This window comes from Bidens hawaiensis, unplaced genomic scaffold, assembly GCF_021521415.1.
Source record: "Bidens hawaiensis isolate Kalapana, Puna unplaced genomic scaffold, B.hawaiensis_p1.1 tig00419424_1, whole genome shotgun sequence".
NCBI classification, from domain to species: Eukaryota; Viridiplantae; Streptophyta; class Magnoliopsida; order Asterales; family Asteraceae; genus Bidens; species Bidens hawaiensis.
The window spans coordinates 471,311-481,361 of NW_027504855.1; the positions used below are offsets into that span (position 1 = coordinate 471,311).

Consider the following 10,051-nt stretch of genomic DNA (forward strand, 5'->3'; position numbering starts at 1 on the left):
ATATTATTGATCTATTCTTATAACTCCTTAAAAGAAACATCCCATTATTTATCTAATGATTTAACATAATCATATGATAAATTAGCTTAAGATGTATGCAATGATGTTATACTCTAATGCTATGAAACAAAACACAGAAGTAAAATCTGACTCAGCATTCGCTCACCCACAGCATTCTCTGTTGATAAAAGTCTATGAGATTTTAGAATCAACGATAAAATGCACCAAACAATCATCATTTGACGTTGGTTCCTCCATGAATCCGTAAAAACCCTATTTTTTGTAGTAATTACTCATGTTACTTTGCAAGAGCTACAAAGGTTGCATGGTTCGAAGGTCGGCTCCAGGTTTGGCTCCTCAAATGGGCTCTTTATTATTGTTAACGGGATTACCTCGTTAAAATCCTGATACAACCCCTCATAAAATCTTCTAGAGCTAACAAGGTTAGCATGCAACTTTGATGGACACAAGAAGGTTTAAAAGTGCGCAAACTATAACAATCGGCATCCAACACGAGTATCTATAGATCTCAAGTCTTAGGTCAAATACTACAATTTTTTTGTAGTTTATATATGAAATTAGTAACATGAAAAACTATAAGACATCACACTGCTGGTGGTGATTGCGGAGTTGGCGGTGATGGTGGTGGCGGTGCATGTGAGCCTGTCATCTCATTCCGACGTGCAGAATTGTTGGCTGAATTGACGGGTGACAAATCGTGTTGAAGATGGTCCATCATACGCGATAATGTCGCGATTCCCGCACTACCCTCACCAGGGTCTTTAGAACCATGCTCCGTAGGACTAGGACTGTTGTTGTGGGAGAATAATCTGTCCTTCCAGTTCTTTGTAGTTTTTGTAATCGATTCTTTGTATCTTTATAAAAAAAATTAAATTAATACTAAAATTAACAAATGAGATTAACAAATGAAAACATAAGTTACCTCATAGATATTGCATTAACTCGAGTTTTAAAATCAGAAAACGAGTTCTGCTCAGAAGGTCCTGCTCTATCTTGGTAGTTTGGGGATGGGTGCATAACCGACCTACTAAAAGAATGACGAATAAACAGTCATATTACTGTGAGCTATTCTAGATCGGTTCCCTAATAGCTCGAATTGAGCCGAGCTTAAACAAGCTTGAGCCTAATAATAAGCGTGTTTAAAAAATAAGCTCAGGGTTCACTTATCGAGCTTCAGCTACCTCAAAATACTAAACGATTCTATCATTTATATTAATACAATTTATAGTTAATTTACTAAATATATATTCATAGTATAAGGATCAAATACAAATTGTTCTTAGCTTGCAAAGTGTACTAGATGAAGAGAAAGAAACACAGGGTGACAATTTAGTAAATAGCGTAATTACACTACAAAACAGACCTGGCATAATAATTATTACGCTAGTTTTAATGAAGTTACACAGTTTTAATGAAGTAGCGTAATTATTATTACGCCAGTTCAAAATGGTGGTAGTGTAATTACGCTATTTACAAAAATACAACCGCGTGTTTTTTTTGCTTCACATGTTATTTTCCTATTTGTACCCGATCTGGACCCTATATTTATATATAATTATTACTATAAATTATATTATGATAAACATAACTAAATAATATATGTAAAGTAATATATAATATAATTAATATACATACATACATATATATATATATATATATATATAATGTATACGAGCTCGGACTTAAAAATTACTCGCGAGCAAAGCTCGAACTTTCAAAATAGAGCTCGAAACAGGCAAGCTCGAGCTCTGGTAAGTTAAACGAACCAAGCTCAAGCCTAGTCGAGCTCGGGCCAGACTCTTTACACCCATACGTCATATGATTATAAAAATATATATATATATATTTTACAATTATAAAAAAAATATAATTATAAGAATCGTGAACCTGTCAGTAGAGGAAGATTCATGTGGGCGTGCAGGAACGATTGTCGGGATCAATGGTGAAGACGGTGGTTCACCAGCATGAACAGAGGATGAAGATGATGACGATGGTGCTGTCCCTCTTAGTGGTTCTTCATGCACGGTTACTAAGGGAGGCCCACCGACTACAGGGGTAGTAGGTTCCACATCATCAGTTGAAACGGGTCGGGTTGGGGAAGGTACACTGGGTTGTGCAGAAAAGCCCAGATACCGGGGACGGGCCTGGACTGATGCCCGACTTCTATGGCCTTCCCGCCTAGCAATATGGCGGGCCCGGCCCATTGCAGCTGCTGCAGCCAAATGTTGTATTATACGCTCCTCAAGCTCGGCCTCGGTTGCACTAACGGGCAACTGCAACATTAAAAAAACATGCAACTATGTAAACAGGTTGAAACTTAAAGGTAGCAAAATGGGCGGGTTGACTTATAGGCCAAAAGTTAGCATGTAAACAAACCGAATGTTTGGTGAACCGTTCCGCAGAAAGTTCATTTATTTAATAAACGAACATAAACAAAACCTTTTGTCATTTAGTTAAATGAATAAACATGAATACATGTCCCGTACACTTATGTTCATTCATGTTCGTTATGTTCGTTAATTTATGCTCGTTTATGTTCATTTATTTAATAAACAAACAAATATGAATAGGACTTTGTGTTCATTTAGTTAAACGAATGAACATGGATACATGTACTGTTGATTCATTTATATTCGTAAGCGTTCGTTTACGCTCATTATGATTGTTCGTTAAGTTCATTTAAGTTCGTTCGTTTATCTATTCATTAAAATTACCCACTACAATTTGGACTAGTTTTAATAACTTTTAAGGCCTAACAGATTGATGTTTGCAGTTACTTTTAACCGGCGTTCAATCGCTTATGTTTGTTCATCTAATTTCAGTTCGTGAACCGTTCGCTTATACTATTAACAAACAAACATGAACACGCTCATTTTCTTAACAAACGAACAGAAAAGACATTCCGTTTGTTTAATTGTTCTGTTCGATCGTTTGTCCGGTTTAAGTTAAGCAAACAGACACGAACATATTCCGTTCATGCTCATTCAGTTCGTTTACAGGCCTAGTTGAAAGAGTAACGTTTTAGTTCACGTTGACCCTGCCCAACCCGCATAGAATATAGAGATAGATGGGTACATGTTGTAATTCAAAATCACCAAAAGTTGGATGATGAAATATTGTAGTATTCATAGATGGGTTGTTTGCAATGCTTCTTTCTTGTTCTATTGCATCAAGCAACTCCTGACTGTCAATCAAGATACCATGATGTAAGAATCGGTAGCAAGCGATGAATAAATAAAATAACAAAAAAATATATGCTAGAGAAAATGACAGATGGATAATTTAAAAAACATAACCTGCTTGGGTCCTTCAAGCTGATGGATTGCCAGCACATTGGGCACTGGGAGCTCCTTTGACACCTACATTTTTATGTTCACAAACTTCAGTTAAAAGTGGTAATTTTGATCCGTGTAAATGCTTTTGAGTTACATATTTTATCTTAAACGGGTCAAAAGCCTACATTTTTAAAAAGCATTTAAATAGAAACAAGTCAAATGGGTGGGAACTTGGAAGCCATGCAGGTGTATAAAAAATGCATTAAACCTTTTAAATGCCCTTGACTAAAAAGAAAAAAATTAAGAAAAAAAATAAAGGCATAAAGCTAATACATAACTCCATTTCCTTTCTTTCTGCATTTTCTTGTGTAACTTACACATGTAAAAAAGTCATAACAACAATCAAATTAGATACCTCATCCCACCAGAGCAAGCAACTTCTGCTTTGAAACTTTCTTAAAAAAGGTAAAAAGAAAATGAATACTTTATAAATGAGCTGAAGTGCCAATAAGAGAAAATTAGGTCAAACATGTTGACAACAATGCCCACACTCAAGTAACAACATTTGACGGGTGCAGATTCAAGAATCAAACTTCTCCCAACTTTGGTTTACTGGTTTAGTTTTGCTTAAACTTCTTTATTTACTTTTCAGGAGATTTGCTTTCTTTTGTATTCTACTCCATGATTATGCATTAGTTTCTTTCACTCGTTGTGATGATAAAAACCCTTGCGAGTTGTGAGGGATGACTTATTTTCATCTAATTCCTAATTTTTATTTATGATTTGAGTCAAATGTGTTTCCACTTTCCAGACTTGGTGTTATTTCCACTTGCTTGTGTTAGCAATCCGTTAAAACTAATTGATTGCTATTGTCAGTGGTCAATAAACGTAAAATCGATGAATTAACAGTTTTAAAGACTTGTCTGTGATAAGGTTATGTATTAACACGGAAACTTTCGCTTGAAGTTAGGATTTTAGACGACTAATTCTAAAATCCAAAATAACAAGGACTTTGCTTGGTCTTAGGATTCTAAAACTTCTCTTGGTTTAAATTGATTTTTCAGCATAAAATCTGTCTAGATTATTTGATTAGAGATTAACATCAGAAGAATTCTGATACAAACCCTTCTTAAGCTGAAGGGTCCAAGGAAGACAAATGGGTGAGGGCAATGAACGGTCTTAAGTAACCGCAACAATTATTATAGAATTGTGTCTATTTATAGGATCTTGTTTTAGGTTCTATGGTATGCATGTTTTATATTAAAAATATTTGGGTTATTAACCTTGTATTTGGAGAATTATCATCTCGAATCGGCTAACCGGAGACTAGCCCATCTCGAATTGGGTCAACTATTCTTGTTCGTGTTTATTTTAATCAATCTAATTTTGGGGTTCTATCATTTGGTTCCATTGCCGGGAAACGAACCCGGGTCTCCTGGGTGAAAGCCCGATATCCTAACCGCTGGACGACAATGGAGCCAAATGATAGAACCCCAAAATTAGATTGATTAAAATAAACACGAACAAGGATAGTTGACCCGATTCGAGATGTGCTAGTCTCCGGTTAGCCGATTCGAGATGACAATTCTCCAAATACAAGGTTAATAACCCAAATATTTTTAATATAAAACATGCATACCATAGAACCTAAAACAAGATCCTATAAATTGACACAATTCTATAATAATTGTTGCGGTTACTTAGACCGTTCATTGCCCTCACCCATTTGCCTTCCTTGGACAATCAGCTTAAGAAGGGTTTGTATCAATACATCCCGCCGGGTAAAACGACTTGTCCTCGAGTCGACAACCCTGTATTTGTTGACTGTCATGCCAAGCGATAAGCCATTCAATCATGGGCTGACCCGCTTCACGAACGGAACGATGTGTGACAATCGATCAAAACACAATGTCAATTCCCCAACCTTTTGGGGTTCTATCAAATTCTATAAGTTATTTTCCACTAATTATAGGTTAGGTTAGTTTAATTAATTAATCTGGAAATCAAAAATGATAATTCCTTGAGTTTAATCTTTATATCAGAATTAGTTGACACGGTATTAGAAAATGAAATTTATAAAGTTAAACCAATATTAATCTTTAATTAACTTTATTCAAATGATAGTTTGGGTTGGCCATCCTAAGTAAGAAATTATTGCAATGGTTGTTTCTATTATTGGATTTAAAATTTTCTTCATAGTAGTTTTCGCTTTCTTAAAGTTCTAGTTTTTCCAATTTATTCTTCCTTCAAATTAATGTATGTCTTCAAACTCTTGAGTTTCTTTTAGATTTAGAGTGATTAAGACTGTATTATGATTCTTTAGCATTGATTTGACAAACCCCACCATCACTTGCCATTACCTATGCCACTATCAATTAGATCATTGCGTCACACTTGCGCATAGTATTTGTAACTGTGTTAGTTGAGCTTATAAATTTATAAAGTTGCGGATGCTAAATACACATCATCTCAATCGTGATACAATGACTAAAAACAATTAGACGCCAACAAGCACCTCATGATAGGCATTTCCTCTCTCTTATTTATTACATACTAGTGTGAAATAACACCCTTGTCAAATTTTCTTTTAAAAACACCTGGCAAATAACATTCTTGTTAAATCTTGTATGTTTACCACCTAAACTTTCACTCCAATTTACACTCAACTTCTTTCTTGGACTTTCAAGAAAGAGTGTACTCCACAATCAAGCCTTCTAAATCCTAAAAACTAATGAGAAATAACACCAAATAACTTTACATATGGTACTCTGATCAACGAATAACATTGATTTAAATGCATGAAGATTATTTAGTTATTTACCAAAGAGAATAGAGTTGTTAGGTTCAGTCAAATTTTAAAAAACAATGATAATAGCAGAATGATAACCCACTCGTAATATGCGACAACCTATTTGAAATACAAATAGTGATTTGTTTTTCACTAAAAGGCCAACTTATTCTACATATAAACTTTGCAAGTTGCACAAATGTCTTTAAAAGTTAAAACTGTCTCAATTCTCTGTACGTAAACTTAAACTGGCTACTCTCACGAGTTAATTCAGTGAGTTTGAGATTAAAAAGAGAAGATTGTTACGTATATAATAAAATTAGATTTGATCTTAAAGTGAGGGTAAGGTTGCTATTTCTAGTTACAAGTTCATTACAAACCTGAAAATCAGGGATGTAAAAAAATAATATGCTAGAGAAACTATTCAAGAAAATAACACATACTAAAATAGTAATAGCAGCTAAGTAGTAAAAGTACCTAAATAGTAATAATACCTAAATAACATCACAAATAATAACACACCTGGATCCTTGGTTCTAGCTCCTTAGGAGACGGAACAATATGAGTTAGATTCTTGCAGTTAGTAACATTACAGCTGGCATGAAGCACCTGGCGTTTGATAATATCACCTCTCTAACCAATATCAAATAAATCTAGTAGAAGCTAAGTTTTGCTAAAGTTACTCAATAATTAATGAGAGAGATTGTGGAACTAAATGAAAAGCTCCTCTTTATCATCCTAATCAACAATTTTGAAACTTGAACCACAACTATGGAGCTATGTGTAGTTGGACATCATATTTTAGGTTTTAAGATTAGTATGTAACTATCCATGTCTTCAACTTCAACTAATACAAATATACAAAAATTCATGCACATTAAAACTGAGAAAAAATGACGCAAGCTAATATAAATAATATGACTGAAACAAAGTAGAGTACCATTCAAGAATGCACTGAAGATGAAACTCATGCTTGCAACCCGTAACCTGCACCAAGGAAAATATAACTGAATAATAAAAAGAGAAAAAAAAATGTTATTTATAGAATACATAGAATCTAAAAAAAATGTACCGTAGGAGGATCACTATCAGAAAATGCTTCAAGGCATATGCTGCAAGCATCATCACAAGCATCCTGTGCTCCACCTTCAACAAAAGCCGCAGCTGATATCAAATGATCCTTAGACTTGGTGCCCTCCTCCATTGCAGATATAAAACCCTTCAAAATATATTCAGCATATAAAGACCAAAACAAAACCTTTGACATCCAAATACAAGTTCAAATTTTAACCTGACTGTAAACTAACAACTTTATCAATTATTATTGTAATCATTACAAGAAATCTACAGTCATGGTTGGCTCCACAGGTATCTGTACATATCAATAAACATCCAAATTTAAAAACTAATCAAAAAAGCAAAACTCAACAAATCTTCAAATTCACAAACTAATATCACGTAACAAAATCTCAAGCCTAATTAACACAATCAATCAAGTCAAAACATGTTGACATAACCAGAAACAAAGAGAGAGCATCTATCTATAGTATAAAGTCATGGTGATATAATAATTCATACACAGTGACAGATAGATTAAAGTAAAGCCTAAATGAAGCAGAAACGTAAAGAATCAAAAGAAACGCAATCAATCAAGTTTAATTAAGATGAAATGAAACTAAATCTATTGACAATCACGCAGACAGATGAAAGTAAACCCTAACTAAGTTGGAATGAAAATGAAAGGCAGACTTTACCGGAGGTTGAAGTAATCGGTGAGACAAGGATCAAATGTTCAAGATACAAATTACAAAGACCAAGTCGCTTTTCAATCAACTATATAATATTATATTCTCTCAAAGTACGCGTTATAATATCTTGCCGACCACAGTAAATACATAAATAAATAAACTATACGGGCGGAAGGCTAATTAGATTTTGTGGAACATGTGGATAGTAGTCGAACAAAACTCCGATTTTATTTATTTATTATTTATTTTCAACGGCCGGATGGTTGCATACCTTAAAGTTTAGGAACATTCTCTCTTGATGTCACTTGACACCAGCTATGCTGTCACAAGAGTCAACACATCTGACGTAACGTAGACAAGATATAGCCCCCATGTGGCTCGGATGCGAACTAGCGACCTCTCGAAAAAAGCCTAGTTATTTCATTGTCAAAACTAACTGGGCTAGCCTAGAAGCGTCTTATTTTACGTAATTGCTACAAGAATAATAAAATAATTATAGTAATAATATGTTTTTTTAAATGACTAAATTTTACACTCTACCTAGATTAAATCATTGACCTTTCATTCTGCACATTAATCATCTTACCATCCATAAAGCGTGTTAACTTGTGTGTTAGCATATTTTAGTTTTATATGTTTTGACCGGATGAAATAGAACTTTATAAACTATATCGGGCAATGGAACGACGCCAATAAATGTCATGTTGGTGGCGCGACATAGTTTATGTGGCTAGGTTTTCTTAATCTAGGTTTGTAATTAATTAAAACAATAGCCTAGTCCCTTCTGTCTCAGATATTATTAGGTCTGGTGTCTTCTTTCTCAGATATTATTAGGGTCTGGTCCCTTCTGTTTCAGATATTATTAGGGTCTGGTCCCTTTGTCTCGAAATACCATACCTGTCTCGTCACTCTATCATACATTCATTTTCATACATGCATACTATACATATCTTCTAGTCATGTATATACATATATAAACATATTCATTCGTATAAACATTTCATAATAGCATTCAATACTTAGTCATACATATATCATACACATATCATACCCTTACCAATTAAGGTAAGTGCATTAACAACTATCACATAGGAGTATGCACACAACCCCGAAAACATAACAGATAAAGGGGCTAGAAACTCACCCAGGTCCTGTTTCTCTCTGAGTTAAGTGCAATACATTTCCTTAGCTGTGCACGGCTAACCGTGTAACAATTATAAGTATTAATCAACTACTTCTAAGTCGTACTTCTAGATTAACGAAACCCTCAACTAACGGGGTTCCGGGGGCAGCGCCCCTGGTAGCGGGGTCTAGGGGCGGCAGCCCCTAGCAGGGTCCAAGGGGCAGAGCCCCTGGCTAGGGTTGAGCTGCCAGGTCAGCTCAGAAAAATTTTATTTTCATTAACAGTCCTTTAACAAAAATACATCAAAAAATGGATTTCATGAAATTCGCAAGGCCATTTCGCTTGGAAATTCGCATGAGAATTTCGCTTCGCATGCTTATTTCGCTTCGCATGTGAATTTCGCTTCGCATGCGATTTCGCTTCGCATGGCCATTTCGCTTCGCGTGGCTGTGCGATGCGAAACGTTGATTTCGCTTCGCGTGGCTGTGCGATGCGAAACGTTGATTTCGCTTCGCGTGGGTGTGCGATGCGAAACGTTGATTTCGCTTCGCGTGGGTGTGCGATGCGAAACGTTGATTTCGCTTCGCATGGCTGTGCGATGCAAAATAGGGGTTTCGCATGGCTGTGCGATGCGAAATCCTTTATGCGAATGGAAATCTTCTTTTCTTCATTTTTACCATTTTAAGGCCATATTCCTCCGAGACTCTTCCTTAGGACCCGATTCTATTCTTTTTATTGGTTTTGGGTCATTCCAACTTTGTATACCCGTGTTTATGAGGTCCGAACATTACCTTTTTGTCATGCAACACACCCGTGAGGTTATAACTCACCAACTTTATGTTTTTCTTACATCTTACAACCCGGTCTACTAAGATATCAGTTTGCATGTCGGAACCGACCATAAAACTTAACCTTTTTAACCAAAACTCACCTTTTTCTTCGGTTTAGGTTCGGAACTAAACAGTACATAGATCTGGACGTCTTCTTGTTGTTTGAGGCACTTGAACACCAAGGTCTTCCTTACTTTAGCCCGGACTTGGATTCGGGTTTGAGAGAAAATGTGTGTGTTCTTGAGTGTGTGTGTGTGTGGTGGAAG

At 35.4% G+C, this 10,051-nt stretch overlaps 1 protein-coding gene and 1 non-coding gene across 2 annotated transcripts; both read right to left on the reverse strand.

The window, feature by feature from the left end:
* Positions 1-604: 604 nt before the first annotated feature.
* LOC143608725 (E3 ubiquitin-protein ligase RHF2A-like) lies at positions 605-7,316 on the reverse strand. Its single transcript, XM_077083679.1, has 7 exons — positions 7,157-7,316; positions 7,025-7,071; positions 3,318-3,380; positions 3,097-3,205; positions 1,909-2,294; positions 944-1,045; positions 605-875 (listed from the first exon to the last, which is right to left on the reverse strand). The coding sequence occupies exons 1-7, from the start codon at positions 7,286-7,288 to the stop codon at positions 605-607; spliced, it is 1,110 nt and encodes a 369-aa protein (XP_076939794.1). The 5' UTR covers positions 7,289-7,316.
* On the reverse strand, positions 4,702-4,773 carry TRNAE-UUC (transfer RNA glutamic acid (anticodon UUC)). Its single transcript has one exon. It is a non-coding gene; the product is annotated as a tRNA-Glu (tRNA).
* Positions 7,317-10,051: the final 2,735 nt, after the last annotated feature.

Bases quoted from the DNA above. Each gene is read 5' to 3' on its own strand.
- LOC143608725 (XM_077083679.1), bottom strand. From the start codon at position 7,288: ATGGAGGAGGGCACCAAGTCTAAGGATCATTTGATATCAGCTGCGGCT. The intron at 7,072-7,156 runs GTACATTTTTTT...TCCTTGGTGCAG, and splicing joins CTGATAGTGATCCTCCTACG to GTTACGGGTTGCAAGCATGA. The intron at 3,206-3,317 runs GTTATGTTTTTT...CTTGATTGACAG, and splicing joins AGCTTGAAGGACCCAAGCAG to TCAGGAGTTGCTTGATGCAA.